Below are 17,685 nucleotides of genomic sequence, written 5' to 3' on the forward strand. Positions count from 1 at the left end.
TAAGCCTTATGCTCCTAAAATATTGAACTAGTTTTCACATGAATTAAAATAAATGGGTGGGGATTTTGAGGGAAATTTTAGCTGCCCAGCCATGTGGTTTAACGGTGGGTATTGAATGGTGGGAATGAGAGAGAGTTAAGGAGAATAGAAGAAGTGGGATTTGGAAAAAGAAGTGGTCATGTGACATAATAACCTTATTTTATATATATAGTATAGATATATATAAATAGCCACATGTATGCTGTTAGCACTTTTTCTGGGAGTGGAGTTGACTGTTCTCACTTTTCTTGGCTTTTATGCGAGGTACTCTTACATCAAAAATAGGTTGCCATTTGTCTAAATTGCATTAACCGTTATTAGAGGCTGTTTTTTAACATAATTTAATTTATACATCAAAATATCACATATATCGTCGAAAATATAAAATAAAAAAAAAACAAAAAAAGAAAAAAAAAAAGTAGCTGGAAAGAAGAAGAACGAAGAAAAAATAAAGGACAAAACAACCGAACACCAAAATTCAGATCTTTCTGCTCTAAAATCCTTTATCCATTTCGATCGATCACTTCAATTGTTCGATCTGTTGTTTTACGACTCCTATTAATTTAATTAACTGTATACATTTGGATTTTTTAGGTGAAGAAATTAAGAAAATATTTTTGAAGTTTGAAAACCTTGTGGATCGTGGTGAAAGGCCAGGATCTGAGGGGTTTTCTTCAAGTATTGATGGATCGTTGGAGGAGTAACTTCTTCAGATGACAACTTCGCACGTTTCAGTCATCTCGGAAAACAATGAAATGGGTTACATTGCTTAAGGACTTCAAAGAGAAGGTCGGGCTATCTCAACATTCTTCCACATCTTCGTCTCCATCCGCTGTCGCCGGTAGAGAAGCTGTATCGTTGGCGAAACATGATCTCGCTGCATCGTCGTCGTCCTCTTCCTCCTTGTTCTCTCATTCAAGGTTCTATCTTTTTTTGGTATTTTGTCTTTCATCTCAATCTCTGTAGAGAATAGAGACTTTAGTTTTCTTAACCAAAATTCACATTTTTCAGTGCATTGTTCCTTAGAGAATCTAAGCAATGGGAAGGTCGGTCTACGGGTCAGACTGACCATTGACATATTATCTCACCAGCGTTGAAATAAAAAATGCAACTATGTCTTTTGTATTTAGATTCCGCAGTAAAAGAAATAATGATCGGAGATTTCAAGTCTCCCAAGTTTAACTTGAAAGAAATAATGGCGGTTTATTAGTTTGAGATGAGAATAAAATCAAAGATAATTATAAAAAAAAGAAAAAAATCAAAGATAGGATGCAGTTCTTAAGGGCTACAGTTGCGATGTTGAAGTAAATTGACCCTTACTTTCTTTATTATAATAGGGTTCTTTGGAACTTACTAAAGTACAGAAGTGGTTTCTGGAAAGTCATTGCAAATATGTCTTTATAACTTGTGATACTCCTTCCTTGAATTACAGATAGTAATTTGAGGACAAAATCAGGATGAATTGGAAACCCCCAGAAGGAAACAAAGTAAAACTGAATTTTGGTGGGAGCTCTCTTGGAAACCCGGGTGTGACTGGAATGGGGGGTTATTAGAAATTCAGAGAGGAGGATATTGACTATCTTCTCAGGACCAATTGGCTTTGGAAATTCTTTGAAGGCCGACGTGATGGCTTTATTGCAAGGCCTCAGATTAGCTACACAGTTGGGATTTAGGATGATTAAGGTGGAAGGAGATTCATAAGCAGTCATATCCTAGGCTAAATCCAATAGGAGTATTCCTTGGTCCCTAAAGTATATTCTAAGGGAAGTGGAAACAATTGCAGAAGAAATAGTGGCTGAATTTAAATGGGTTAGAAGGAGGGCAAATGGTTTAGCTGACACCTTAGCTAAACAAGGGGCTATGAGGCAAGGACTGTGTTGGGCATCATTCTAATCTGGAATAGTAAAGTGGGCTAAAAAGTTGTACTTATTATTTCTTCTTTCCAAATTTTAATAAAATCATTTTTCTACTGATAACAAAAAAGAAAAAAAAAGTAGATAGTAATTTGAGGATTTTTGATCAATAAGTAGTTTCTTGAAATCAATTACAAAGAACAGAAAGAAAAGATAATATGTGAATAAATCTATTCAAAGAAACATGACATATATGAGTGTGTCAAATATAGATTCAATTTTTTTTTGTACTTACAACACAAAGGATTAATAATTTTGAATGCTTGAACTTATTGAAGTGAACTAGATAGATCTTTTTCGGCTTCTCATAATCTGCATAGGCCCTTTACAAGTTCCTATAAATCCTGTTAATTTTTGGTATACAAATTACATTATTTAATTGAACAAGTAGTACTTATGTTACAAATATTTGATACTTCTATCTATTTGCTTCTTTGGCCTTTCTCTTCCTTCTGTCAGTTAATGTTTACACTGTCATTTTTTTCTTACTCTGTAAGTCAGGAGCAAGATCAAAATGGTCTTGGTTTTTTCACATTTGACTCATTGATTCTTCTACAACATGTAAACCCATGCTTTCCTTCAGTTTCCTGCCCTGAAACTGATGATGCTTTGCTATATTTGTTATTTTTTCCATTCTCATAGAGATGATGGTTCTTTTATTGGTGAGCTCCATAGTGTTTTCTTAATACCTGACAAAGGAGAACCTTAGGTTTGCTATTCTCATAGAAGTGATAACCTAGAGTTCTAGTAATCAACCTAACATCCTTTTTTTTTTTTTTTTTGATAAATGAAGGGTAATTTATTCAAAGATAATAAAGTGATGTTACAAAACAGACTGCCCGAGGAGAGGCACGAGCTAGTTCCTCTCCTCAACAACAACAAAGTATTACGTTAGGCTTGGAAAAAAAATTACAGAGCTGCCCAAAATGAAGTTCCCTTGATACCCCTTGCTTAGCTAACCCATCCGCTATGGCATTAGCTGTTCTACCCATCCACTGAGAATTAACAATCATGTTCCTTGAAAACCACTTAACTTTTCTCATAATGTCCCTGTAGCACCAAATAACTGAATCTGGATTTTTTAACCAACCCACAACAACTTTGGAATCTCCTTCAATAAGCAAATTCTGAATTCCTAACTGATCTGCAATCTGAATACCTTGTACCGTCGCTAGAAGCTCAGCTCTAATAGAGTCTCCTATACCCATGGAGCCGGAGAATAAAGCTAAGATATTGCTGTCTTTATCTCTCAGCACTCCTATTCCTGAAGGGCCTGGATTACCTTGGCCACTACCATCAAAATTCATCTTTGTCCAGCCTTCAGAAGGAGGCACCCACACTGCTGGTACCCTGCTCTTCCTTGTTCTGCTACTAGCCACAACTATCCAATTCCTCCATATGTCATCAAAGGAGTATATTTTAAAGGATTCCAAAGATCTGAGCCAATGGATTGTCCTGGTCAGAATGCAGTCCTTTACGTTCTGAATATTTCTCTCATTCTCTTGGAAAATCCTCACATTTCTTTCTTCCCAAATTGTCCACAGAGCAGCAGCTCTAATGCATCTCCACATTGTTTTACCAATTTTTGTGGGCAACACAAAGAAGGAGGGGTCAAAGAGCTGATCTACAGTTGTAGCCAAATTCCACCTGCACCCAAACAAGGCAAAGATCCAGCTCCAAATAGCAATAGAAAAGGAACAGGTTAAAAGTAAGTGAGAGCAATCCTCACCATTAACCCTGCAAAGTACACACCAGTTAGGAGACAAGCACATGGAAGGCCTTCTCTTATGCAGTAGGTCTGAAGTGTTGATTTTCCTATAGAACACCTCCCAGCAGAAAATTATTATTTTAGGAGGTACAGGTCTAGACCAGATCTCCTTAACTGGAAAACCCAAATGTCCCAAGGAAGAGCAAATGGACTTAAAAAAGGAGGCACACGTGAAGTAACCTTTTGGATTAGGGGACCAAATTCCTACATCAGATCTGAGAGGGCAATTCAGAGAGGAAGGAGAAATAAAAGTTGGAAGAAAGTGTGAGATTGCTTTATTCTTGTAACAAGAAAGGGAATAAAGAGAAGGGAAACTGTCCTTAAGGGCAGAATTGCCCACCTAGATGTCTTCCCAAAATAAAACAGAAGAACCAAAATTGACATCATACCTGATAAAGTTGAGGAAAAAAAGGGAGGATACTTTGAATTGCCTTCCACGGAGTTGCCAAAGTGGCTCGACGCGATACACCAGCATCCCATCTATTTCCCGAACTACCTTGTATACTCTCTATCACCTCATGCCAGTCTCTCCTGTTCGAAGGGCCACCTCCACAATCATTTGCCTAAGAGAGCTTTATTCTTCAAAACTGAATTCCCTAACCCCAGCCCACCCTCCTCTTTCCTCCTGCATACTATTCCCCAATTTATTAAATGATCCTTTTTATCCTCCCCTGGCTCCCAAAGAAAATTTCTCATTAATCTCTCCAACTGAACACAGAGAAGTAGTATACCGGCAGATTGCTAAGGAAGCTTTCAGTAAGGTTACTCTACCCCCTAATGAGATGTAGTTCCTTTTCCACGAGGCAAACCTTTTTCTCAAAATTTTCTAAAACCAGGGCCCGAAAGTTGCTCTCCTTAGGGTTGGCTCCTAGAGGGAGATCTAAATACTGTAAGGGTCAAGAGGAAATGGAACAACCTAGACACTCAGCCACAGACTCAATAGTCCTCTCATCCAAATTCACACCCACCACACAACTCTTATCCAAGTTTATTTTTAGATTTGAAACTCTCTCAAAGTGTTTTATCAGAGACTTAAGATTCCTTACTGTTCTCCTGTCACCCCCTTCACAAAAGTTATTAGGTCATCAGCAAACTGTAAGTGGGTCACCTTGATTCCACTTCTTATCTTCCAACCTCTCACTATTCCTTCCAAGTGTGCCTTAGAAATCAAACCGTTGAACACATCTGCAACTAGGGTGAAAAGGAAAGAGGAAAGGGGGTCACCTTGCCTTAATCCTCTAACAGCTGGGAAGAAATCCTTAACTACCCCATTAACCAAGACCGAAAAATGGCAAGAACTTATGCAGCTCTTTATCCAATTACACCATCTTGCTCCAAACCCACAACACCCTATGTCCTCTAATAAAAAACTCCAATCCACCAAATCATAGGTCTTTTCTAAATCCAACTTGCAAACAAAACCTTGATTTCCAGACTTTCTCATATATTCCACACACTCATTAGCTATTAGGATCCGATCTGTTATTTGTCTCCCTTGCACAAATGCTCCTTGGGCTTGACTAATGATGGAGGGTAACACTACTTTAATCCTCAAAGATAACACTTTAGCCAGGATTTTGTAAATGCTAGCCAGCAAGCTGATCGGCCTAAAATCTTTAGGATTTTTTTGCTTCTTTCTTCTTAGGGACTAGAGCTATGAAAGTAGCATTGACTCCCGGGTGAATCAATCTGGCCAGGAGCTTTGGATCTATCCATAGAAAAAACTGCTTGCCTAATTTCCTCTTCTTCAAAGCTCTTCTCTAACCAGATTGATTGCTTGGTCTATTATTCAATGGCTTCCCTACAATTGATTTAAAGTGATCCACCAACACTTCGGCTATCTCATCTTGGTTTGTTACTTCCTCTCTGTCCACTTCTAATTTGGTCACACAGTTTTTTCTTCTCCTCCCATTATCCAACGCATGGAAAAATTTTGTATCGCCATCCCCTTCTTTGATCCATTTATGCCTTGACTTTTGCCTCCAGGAAATCTCCTCCCTAAGAAGAACTTCTTTCAATTCCTCTTTGAGCTTCTTCTCAAATTCCTTTCTTGTTCATTCATGATTCATTGAGATTCTTTGGAATCTAGATCCTCAATCCTGGACAACAGGTTATTCTTTTGATCCTCTATCCTTCCAAAGTGCTCCTGATTCCACTCTTTAATCTTGGCTCTCAATCTCTTCAACGTTTTGTGAAACCTTACACCTTTCCACTTTACCCCTCTCAAATCTTCATTCCACCATTCACTCACCAATCATACAAAATCTGGATGAGTCAGCCACATATTCTCAAATCTAAAGGGTCGAGGTTCAAAGCCTAGAGTTTCTTGACCTAATAGGATAGGGCAGTGATCAGATGTAACTCTAGGAAGAGATCTAGCCACCAAATTCCCTCAATGATCCTCCCACTCTACATTAAAAAGGAACCTATCAAGTTTGGAGCACAAGGAGTTTTCTTGGAAATTAGACAATGTAAAATTAGCTTGTAGGAAGGGTAATTCCTTTAAACCACAGGTGTTAATTAAGTCATTAAAATTTCTCATGCTTGTAGTAATCGTTCTTTGGGGATTATTTGATTCATTACAAAACCTGATTACATTGAAACACCCCCCCCCCCCAAGGCACCACGGACTGTCCCACAAGCCTTGTATTCCATACAACTCCTCCCACATTTCTTTCCTTTCTCTATAACTATTTGGCCCGTACACATTAGTTAACACCCAAGTGAATCCGTCTTCCACATTTTTGAATTTTAAAGACACAGAGAATCTCCCTATAAGTTCTTCCGCTGATTCTACAACATCCTCCCTCCACAAGGTAACTATCCCTCTCGAGGCTTCCCAAGAAGGAGCTAAAGTCCAGCAAACTCCTCTTGATTTCCACACACTTCTGACCCATCTTCTATCCAAATCTGCCAACTTGGTTTCCTGTAACATGACAATGTCAGGTTTCTCTCTTCTAAGCAGGTCTTTAATTGCCCTTCTTTGTCTTGCACTCCCTAACCCTCTCACATTCCAATTACTGATTTTCATTATAAAACTCCTTTCTGACACCCCTATCTGAGATTAATCTCTCCACTTCTGATCTCTTTTTCTTTTTCCTTTGGACAATCCCTTCTATCTTTTTAGCTGGCCCACTGATTCCACCCACTTGGGCCACCTCCCCCCCATCCTAGGGCTTTTGTAGCACTCCTTAATCTGAGGGTTTGCTTCATGTTCCCCACCTTCTAGTCCCTCCTCCTTTGCTTTATAATCCTCCAATAATGCACAGATCTGCTCCCATATTATTTCTAACTCTTCCTCCCGCTTTCTCTTAACCTCCAACTCTCCCTCACTCCTCTCACCTTCACCCGTATTCATCTCTCTGCTTTCCTTCCTGCCTAATAAATCCTCTCGGGATGCTGGAGTATCTGTTTCAACCACAGGAAGAGTATCAGTAACTAAATCTGAATGAACAAAAATACCTGCAATGTTGGGGACCAGGTGAGCTTCTTCCAAGGGAGTCAGACCAGCATAGGAAAGCAAGTCTAAACCTGTTTCCTATGGTTTGAACTGCATAGGAGATTTTTCGTAGGAGATCAACACCTTGCCACCTTCCGCAGTTGAGTTGGGCTTCCACTGCTGTCTGGATTCAGGCGAGACATTACAGACTATTTCGGTAGAGCCTTTCCTTTCCAAACCAAAAACCTGTTCGTCCTGGGCTACCGGGCTGGCCTCCCTTGCGGGTAACGACAGAACCTGGGTCTCATCCGTAGTATCCTTCTGCTGATCCATCATAAACTTTGGTTCTCCCTCGAAACGTTGAGAACCATCTCCCTCCTCCTCCAGAAATAAAACTTTTGTTCCGAAGTTGTCTTCCTCAGAGATGTCCTTTGATCTGCTTAGGTCGATGCTACCCAGACTCACAGAATCGTCCGATTCTGAATCACTAAGATCTTCAAACTCAGAGAAGTCCTTCCTTCTTATCTCTTATCTCTGGATCACTTCGTCTAACACACATTGGGTTACGCTTTTTGGGCGACGATTTTCTTAATCTTGTTGTCGCAGTTCACTGCTTCGAACCTCTAGCATGCGCAGAAGTCGAACTTCCTGCTATTCGGTCTACTGAGCTCGAAGAGGAAGAAAATAGATGGTTATTACCATCTATCAGACGTGCACCCTTAGTCACGTGCCTCTTTAACACTTCCTCTTTTAAGTTGGGCCCCTGAAATGGGCTCCTTATGTCCGCCTGACCCACCTTATATGGGCTTAAAGTTTGAGGTCCATTGAACACTTCCGCCCCTTTTCTTTTATAAGGGCCTCCTTTATAAAACCCATTAATCCCCACTCCCAACTTAGTCAGCCCAGATTTTTGAGTTCTGGGCCCCCAAGTCTGGATTTGTCTTTTCCCCCTGACCCACCTGTTTAATCTTTCTAACTTCAGCATGTTTTCCTAACCCTTTCTGGTCTTCTCGCAGAACAGCAAGTGTGATTGAAGGTTTAGGACTGAAGCCAGTTGTCACTGCATGGACATAAGATTTGTCAGAGGCCCAGCAGCTTCGTTGTAGAGCACATTCCAAACTTTCCTCCTGCAAATCTTTTGAACTTCTCAAATTATGTTCGCCCTTTTTTGTGTAACTTTCTTTTCCGTGCAGAAACCCCAATCCTTTGCTGCCACCAACCAATCCTTTATTGCCACGCAGTTCTTCTTCTTCAACCTTCTCATCTTCCTCCCCAACGAGCCTCTTTCCAGAGCCCAGCTTCAATGGATGAAGCCAGCCTCTTTCCAGAGCCCATCTTCAACCTTCTCATGGATGCCCTGACATGGGAGACGGAATTTTAGATGGTGGTGCATAGCTGGGTTGGCACTAAGAAAACACACAAAGACCTGGGTAAGATATCCGATTTGGCACCAAGTTTCCTTGTGCATTTCCTGTAACCACTATGTTGACCCTGGCATAACTAACTAAGATGCTTTTCTGATAAAGGATATTCTTGTGCTAATCAGACCCTCACCTTTCTCGTGACACCCAAGGACATGCAGAAAGGCAGAATGACTTAAAAAAAATGGTCGATCAAGAACCTTCCAAGGCACTAATATGTAATAATACGGATAAGAGTCTATCTCCCATTTGGTAATCAGAGACACCTCAATCATCTTCATTCTCTCCATTCCAGATGTTCCAGAATATTCAGACATCCAGAGAGGCCTTAGAGCTCTCCACCGCCTTACACACTCAGAGGAAGGACACAACTTCCTCTCTATCTTTTAGAGTTTTAGAAACCCCAACTACGTTACTTTGCAGATTGGGAATTCCTTCCCATTCTCCAGGCACCAATTCCATTGCTACCTCCAACTTTTAGAAATGCCACAGGCCATTGCCTATCCATTGCCCCACAGTTGGAGCAGATGATCTTAATATAATTGTACGAGGCATGCTCAAGTTATGGGTAGCTGTCCATAATTGGGGCTAGATGATTAGGTATTGTGGATAATGATGAATTACTGGAAAATGATGGAAATGGAATATATGGTTGGATGCCGTTGCCTTTGGAATGTTCATTCCACTATTAGGCATTGAGCCTCAATATAATAATAAAGCTTTCTCTAGCCAGATGAACAAGTTGATATATTTCTCCATCGCGCTGCTAAGAGACACAAAATCACTTTTTTCTCCTCCAACCTCGAAGCTTGGTTGAAACTGAGGATGCCAAGTTGATCCCCACAATTCTCTACCTGTTCTATGTTAGGGAAGCTTTTGAACTAAGGATAGTTGTGGAAGGCAGTGATTCCACTTGACTTTGATTTTCCTTCTACTAAGAGAATGAAAAAGAGATTAAAGGATAGGGCTAGAGTTCTGCAGGGGGAAGGGGAAGATGAAAAGGCAAGGAAAGAGGTTGAAGATGAAGTTGAAAGGTTAGGGGTGAATGGGGGTAAAAAAGTAACTACGAGAAATTAGAGGGGTGAAGTTTTAAAAGGAATTTTGGTAATGGGCTGACAAGGTGTACTAACTTACTTGGGTCCACTAGAGGGGATAAGTGGGTTGGCCCAAGTAATGCCCAAGTTCAAAGTCTTAATGAGGAACCAAATAGAAAGGATTCTCTCAATCAAAAGGAAGTCAAGAAATATTATCTGGAGTGATGGTTTTAGCTAGCAAGGAGATTGAGGTAAGAGAGGAAGGTGACTTCCTATGGTATACTATAAGATACAAATACAAGGAAGTTGATGCACTTCAAGGAAATAGCGATGATAGGTTTGTCGGTGGTTTAAACCCAGAGAATGTAAAGGTGAATTTGATCAAGGATTTCAAGAAAGTTAGCGATACAATGGTGGTTAGAGGGTTCGATCAAAAGGAAGATTCTATTGAGAGGGAATCAGATGGCCTTAATTGTTTTTGTATAGCGGGCTTCTAGCCTCTCTTTCACTTCTTATATTAGTAAAATCTTCCTTCCTTCCTTCCTTCTTACCATGTATCAGGTATGATTTGTGCTCTAGTAATTTGGTAAGGTTTTGGGAACATGTTTGGGTGGGGGATCTTGCTTTGAAAGATCAATTTCCTTTTTTGTTTGCCCTCTCAAGTTACAAAGATGAGCCTATTTCCATTTTTCTTGTTCCTTCTAGTTCAAACACTGGTTTTGATTGGGATTTGGGCTTGAGAAGGGGTCTAAGGTCTGAAACTAAACAAATATCTCGGCTTTGCTTTAAATACTTGAGGGGGCTTTCCTGGATCCTTCCAAACCTGATAGTCGAATCTGGACTCAATCTTCCATTGGTACCTATTTGCTGAAGTGGAGAAGTAGAAGAGGAAGAAGAGAAGAGAAGAGGAGAGATCAGTGAATGGGCGGCAATCTACTCAGATGGCTTTAGAAGCTAGTATATGTGTTAACATTAAGATATTACAATAAAAGACTAGAATGCCCCTAATTAGTGATGGGACACTAGACACCTAGACAGTACAAAATAAAACAAGCTTAGGCCCAATAACTAAAGGCCCATAATAGACCATAGAACTAAAACATAGAACGATAAATAAGCCACCAACACTTAATCACTCGACCTAACACTTCCCCTCAAGCTAAGCATCGATGTTAGTCATGTTTAGCTTGCCAAATAAGCCTAGGAACTTCATTGAAGACAGTCCTTTTGTCAAAACATTAGCAATCTGCATCTCTGAGGGTGTATAAGGAATGCAAAGTTTGCCCGAGACAATTCTCTCTCTTACAAAGTGTTGGTCAATCTCAATATGCTTAGTTCTATCATGTTGTACTGGGTTATTTGCAATGTTGATGGCAACCTTGTTGTCACAATACAACTTGAGAGGACCATCAACTTTCACCCCGAGCTCACCTAGGAGGTTCCTTTGCCATAATAATTCGGCAATAGACAAATGAATAGCATATTTCTTTTTACTTTTCCAAGTAACCAAATTCCTCCCAACAAATGTGCAATATCTAGAATTAGACTTCCTATATCCAATCGATCCAGCTCAATCAGCATTAGTATATGCCTTTATTTCAAGTTTATTGTGCCTCTTGAATAGAATTCCTTTCCCTGGACATGTCTTCAAATACCTAAGGATCATTTCAATTTCTTTCATGTGGGGAATCTTGGGAGAATGCATGAACTGACTGACAACATGCATTGCATAAGCTATATCAGGTAAGGTAAGAGATAGGTATCTTAGTTTTCCCATTAGCTTTTGGTACCTTTCTTTATTGGAGTAGTCCTCACCAACCGATTCCTAGAGACAATGATTTTGCTCTGTTGGAGTATGTACTGGTCTACTCCCCATCATACCAGTCTCTTCTAAAAGATTAAAAGATCGAGAACATACTTCCTTTGATATATATATATATTTATATATGTATGTATGTATGTATGTATGTATGTGTGTGTATATGTATATATATGCCTTCTTGTGACCTCGCAACTTCAATTCCAAGGAACTACCTTAGATGGTTTAAATTTTTAATCTCAAATTTAGATGCCAAGAGCTCCTTCAATCTTTTTATCTCTTTCGAATCATTCTCTGTTCCCTATAATTACCATATCATCCACATAGACTATGAGGACTGTAAGCATATTACCTTGTTTCCTTAGGAACAAGGTATGATTTTCACCACTTTGAATGTATTCCACTTTCTTCATGGCCCCACAAAGCCTCTCAAAGCAAGCTCAAGGAGATTGCTTAAGCCCATATAATGCTTTCCTAGTTTCCTTAGCCCACATACCTTCCCATGAAAATCATAGTCAGATGGAGGATTCTTAAATACCTCCTCATGTAGTCAATACCCTCCTTCTGAGTAAACCCTTTTGCCACCAGCCTGGCCTTGTATCTTTCAATGGAGCCGTCCTCCTTGTGCTTCATAGTGAACACCCACTTACACCCTACAGTGCTCTTCCCTTTTGGGTTAAATACTACCTTTGAGTATCTAGTAGGAACATGGGCAGAAGAAAGAGCAGACACAAAGGAATAGTAACAAGGAGATAACAAATTGATTCGAGTCTGGTTGGTTGTTGCCACAAGTTGGATGATCTCTTTTCCTTTTCCTGTAGACAATTCTCATATCTCTCTGCTATTTATTAATGGGATCAGTCCCATCCTCAACATCTAGAGTAGTAACAGGTTCAACCGGAGTCTCACTAGATTCACCTGGACAGCTAGACCTAGGGGGATCAGGAGGAGAAGATGGAAGACCTGAAGCTGAAAGTGGCACAAATAAGGAAGGAGAGGAAGGATCCTCTTCCATCCTATTAGTCTCCCCTTGAAGAGGTTTCCTAGAGGACTGAAAATAAGGTTGAGATTCGAAAAACACCACATCCTTGGTGACATACTTTTTCTTGGTAACCAGATCATAGCATTTGTAACCTTTTTGTGTGGGACAGTACCCTAGGAAGACCCCCCTTATAGCCCTAGGGTTCAACTTTGTCTTCTTAGGATCCTTGACATGGATGAAGCACACACAACCAAAGACTCTGGGGGGAAGAGGGAAATCTAGGAGGTTAGGACAAAGGATAGAAAACGGAGTTCTCATACCCAATACCCTAGATGGCATTCTGTTTATTAAATACGATGCAATAAGGACTGCTTGAGACCAATAGTTCTTGGAAACCTTTGCTGAAATAGTAGGGTCAATCTATCTCCAATAAGTGTCTATTCTTGTGCTTAGCAATCCCGTTTTGTTGAGGGGTACTGGCATAAGATGATTGATGCAAAATACCTACATCCTTCATGAATAGATTCAAGGAGCTTTCAAAATACTCAACAACATTGTCTGAGTGAAACTACTTAATTTTCTTGCTAAATTGAGTTTTAGTCATTTTATAAAATACCATGGTTATTCGTGGAGAACTTCATCACGCCCTTTTAACAAGTAGATCCATGTAAATCGTGAATAGTGATCAATAAAGCTGATAAAATAACGAAAACCATCTATAGAAACAAGAGGTGTAGGGCCTACACATCAGAATGAACTAAATTAAAAGGAGATTGAATTTCATTACTAGAAATTGGATAAAGAATTCTACATTGTTTTGACAGTTGACACACTTCACAGACCAAACTCTGACTCGAAACATACTTAAACAACTCAGGAAACAATCATTGCATCAAAGAAAAAGGCAAATGACTTAGCCTAGCTTGCCACAAATGTAACCTAGCTATTGGCTCCTCATTATCTCAACCACTAAAAGTAGATGACTGTAAAGCTGAATTGATGTCTGCATCAAAATAATAAGGACCTCTAGACTCATGACTGCTCCCAATCATTCTCTTTGTCAATCTGTCCTGAAAGACGCAATGAATAGGAAAGAATGTTATGCTACAATTTAAGTTTTTTGTAAGATTAGAAACAGATAATAGGTTTGAAGCAAGATTGGGAACATGCAAAACAAATTTAAGAGAGAGATCCTTGCCTAGGTTAACCCCCCCCCCCCCTTTCTAGAGATGGTGGAGGGGGAATCATCAACAACTCTCATCTTATCTTGTCCAAACATCAAACGACAAGAAGAAAATAAAGAAGATGTGTGTCATATGGTTGGTAGCACCAGAATTAATAACTCTAAGAGTTAGATACTATAGGATTAGTCACATTGTGAGCAGAGATAATACTTGATTTGGCAAGAGAGGTGGATGCAAGTGGATTTCGGCTAAGGATTTCTACCTCATCAGCTGTGAAATCAAAAAAGGATCCTGATGTGTGGGAACTAGTGGTCTGTCCCGTTGGAGGAGGTACAACTGTGGGTGTGTTCTTTGGGATTTCAACACTTTTACTTATGACAACATTTCCACTTGCTGTTTGGCTTTTCAGGTGAGGATAAAGAATCCAACAGATCTCTTTCAGATGTCTGTCTCCTCCACAATGAGAGCACTTGAGGTACCTCTTGTCTGAACCCTTGCCCCCTTTTTGGCTGGAAGAAATCAAGGCTGAATGCTCAATAGGTTGCACGTGGGTGTCTACTTGCATCTCTTTCCTTCTAACTTTTTCATTCCTTACAAGATAGCAAATATGATGTAAATTGGAAGCTCATCACTTCCCAAAGTTTGGGATCTTACACTTTCATTTATCGGGTCTAGGCTAGCCAAGAACTTAAAAGCTCTGCCTTCTTCTATTTGTTTATCATACCTCTCCTTATTTCTTGCATTTTCCCAATCAAGTACAAGATGGTGGTCCAGTTCTTCCTAAAGCCATTCTAAGGTTGTAAAATAAGTTGCAACAGACATATCCCCTTGCCTCAATGCAACAATATTTTGGGTTAGTCTATAAATTCTTGCATTGTTCTTCTGTTGTCCTTAGGTTTTAGACACCTTCTCCCCAATCTTAGAGGCTATAGGGAAGTGTTGAACAGTCTTTGCTACCCTTGGAGTCATTGAAGCAAACAACCAGGACATAACAATAGCATTCTCCTTGCGCCAGTTTTAGTATTCAGCATCGTCCTCTTTAGGTTCATTCTTTTGTCCATCTATAGAACCCATAATCTCCCGGGAAGTAATCAAAAGTTTGGCTGAAACAGACCATTCTCTGAAGTTGTATTCATCTAACAACACACTGGTGATTTGCAGACTACGTAGATTTGGGTTTTCCAGGATTGAGGATCTCCCACCAGTCCTATTGTCCTTAGAGGACACTTCTCCTGATATTGTGGACATGTTCTACTTCTAATAGCAACCTACAGCTGTAGTCTCAAAGAGAAAGACAAGGTTTAAGACCTGTTGGGGCTGTTACTGGACTGAAAACAGTCAATACCCTGCTAAGATTTATTTTCTGTAATTCTTGAGTCCTTCCCACACCCACTGGATGTTAGAAGAAGCTTTACAACTGGAAAAATTTTCCACTGAACTAAAAGCAACCTCTGCAATCAAACTTTTTGGGAAACAAAACTGAAGCTAGAAAACATTCAGAACTTAACATGTACAGTCCTTGCTTGTCTGCATTGAATAAGAAGATGATCCAGGTCCTCAGAAACTTCCGCACACATAACACACTTGCTGGGCTCCACCCTCAGTGCTCTTCTAGCCAACTTATCTGCTGTTGAGCACTTGCCCAGAGTTGCAGTCTACAAAAAAAGGTCACTTTGAGAGGAGCAACAATATTCCATACACTGCCCTCTGGAAAATTTACCATCTCAACCAGTGATTTAAAAGGCGTGCTTGAAGCACATAGGCGAGGCGCATTTTGGGTATGCGCCTCGCCTAGGTCCTAGGCGCACCCTTTCAAAAGGCGCATGCCTGGTGCGCCTAGGCATGCGACTGATGCGCCTTGCGCCTCAGTGCAGGTGTGCACCTTGCTTTTTTTTGAGTTTAATGGTTGGGCTGGGGACTCTGCCCCTGGACCCCTGACCACGCCCCTCGAGGCAAGCTCAAACAAGTCTATGTTAGGGTCTGAAATTCTTATTTCTCACATAGAAAATAATGATTTTATAACTTTCATTGCCTTTTATGAAGGTATTTTATTCCAATGAATGAATGAACAACATTAGCAAATAGGGGGTTCTTGGAGTTCGGGCTTGCCTCGAGGGGTGTGGTACAAAGGCGACTCATAGAATCAAGAATGCAATATATTTTACATGACATTAGCTACTTGAAGCAATGCAATTAAGGAAAAAAAGAGATTGTGGATTTTACATGCTTGAAAATGCTTTATATGTTTGCTTTTATTTTTAAATTTTCATTTAAATACGCTTTACATGTTATGTTTATGTATTTTAATTTTAGATAATAGGTTTTTTAAAACATTTATTTTAAAATTTAAGTTTATATTTTTTATTAACATTATGTTTAATATTTTTTGCATTTTTTTAAAATTTTTTGGCATTATTTTGAATTTTCTAACTTTTTTTTTTTTTGATTTTTTAGCCTTTTATTTTGTAATTTTGCGCCTTTCTTAAAAAGGCACGTGCCTTGCCTTGTGCCTTGCGCCTTGCGCCTCAGGCGCAAATTGGCCCTTGCGCTTTTAAAACACTGATCTCAATCTCATTTAATTTGTTGTAGAAGGATCTAACTGACTATCAGTATCTTCTTAACACCAGTACAATTTCCCCAACATTTGCTAATAAGGAATTTTAATTTAGAAAATGTGTGTCGTGATTTGTGGTGGCACTGAAATATCAACCATGTATAAGGGATACACCCTTGGTATTGATCTTGTGGATTCCACAGCTTGAATCTCTAAAATGGGAAAATATTGGCTTTATTGCAAATACTTGGTTATAGTAAAACATTTTTTGTGTGAGATAAAGTGCTGAAAGATTTTTGCTGGTGCAAGGCTGTGATGTGGTGGGATGGATGAAGGATAACACTATAGGTTCCTGGAAATATAGGCACACTATGAGGAAAGTAAAAGTTCTGACTGGATTCATAGATCAACCAATAGTATAGCTGATGCATTAGCAAGGCAAGGGGATGTTAGAAATCAGATGTATTGGGGGATTGTCAATCAGGGCGATGATTGTATTACAATAAAATAAGAGAAAAGAAAGAGATTGAGGAGCAGGTACAGAGCAAGCACTAGTCTATTAAAAAGGGCTGCTTTGCACAATCTAATTTTTGGACCTTATTCTTTTATCACAACTTAATAAATAAAAATATATTTATTGGTACAAACTGCCAAGTATTTCTTTTTTTCCTTACATTTTCACTTCTTCCTCAGGGTCATATATTTGTGCAATTCATGTTTCTTTATAGCCTAAACTTGGAGCTCCATGGAAGAATGCCACTATTTTCCATTACTTGTACTCAGCCAATTCATACATAAATACTTCCTTGCTTTCTTATGGTCTCCTATATCTTTGAAATGAAAGCTTAAAAAATATCTTTCGGTTGCTTATTTCCTTTTCATTATATCTCTGTCAAACTTTTATATTGTTTTACTTTGTTGTATGCAAATAGCCATGAATAGATCCAATATTGTTTTGCTTGTCTGATGTATTTGTGAAAGCAGAAATAAACATGAACTGGAGTTGGATTTCAGGAGATTTTGGGAGGAATTCCGATTGTCCAGCTCCGAAAAGGTTACCTCTTACAGTGATACATTGAAATTTATTCAATCGTTGCTGTAATTAGTGCTAACAGCTTGTAAATCTTCCATGCAGGAGAAAGAAGCGGCCTTGAACATGGCTGTAGATGTTTTTTGTAGACTAGTGAAGCAGCACACAAACATATCTCAGTTAGTTAGCATGTATGCATTTCTCTTTTCTTCCTCAATTGACTTAACCCATTGTTCCATGCATACCAAATTTGCAAGAACTATTCCTTGCCATAAATGGGGATTTTTTTATGCTTCATGTTGTAAAGGTGCTGATGTTTGCACGATTTATTGCTGAAAGTTCAACAAAAAAGGAATTAGATATAGAGCTTTTCTGGTTTCGATATGCTTATAACCTTATAGTATGTGAACAGGGAATCTAATCTAATTTTTCTTATTATACCTCTTTTTATTCTGCTTGTGAAATGACCATTCTGTAAGTGTCAAAGTTGTCAATACAGAAA

General features: G+C 39.3%; 1 protein-coding gene across 4 annotated transcripts in view; it reads left to right on the forward strand.

Moving 5' to 3' along the window:
- Window positions 1–440: 440 nt before the first annotated feature.
- The window catches only part of LOC148880805 (protein SPIRRIG-like), a 72,755-nt gene continuing 55,510 nt past the window's right edge, over window positions 441–17,685 (forward strand). The window contains exons 1-4 of one of the 4 annotated variants that reach the window (XM_088962851.1): window positions 7,988–8,261; window positions 8,353–8,589; window positions 17,138–17,207; window positions 17,289–17,374. In XM_088962851.1, coding sequence (XP_088818977.1) covers window positions 17,310–17,374 — 65 coding nt within the window. In that variant the 5' untranslated portion in view covers window positions 7,988–8,261; window positions 8,353–8,589; window positions 17,138–17,207; window positions 17,289–17,309. Of the gene's footprint in view, window positions 976–7,987; window positions 8,590–17,137; window positions 17,208–17,288; window positions 17,375–17,685 lie in introns of those variants that run through there. The other 3 variants (XM_088962849.1, XM_088962852.1, XM_088962850.1) reach the window with 3 other exon arrangements.

Source organism: Nelumbo lutea, chromosome 1, assembly GCF_056320005.1.
Source record: "Nelumbo lutea isolate HS-2025 chromosome 1, American lotus-T2T, whole genome shotgun sequence".
NCBI classification, from domain to species: Eukaryota; Viridiplantae; Streptophyta; class Magnoliopsida; order Proteales; family Nelumbonaceae; genus Nelumbo; species Nelumbo lutea.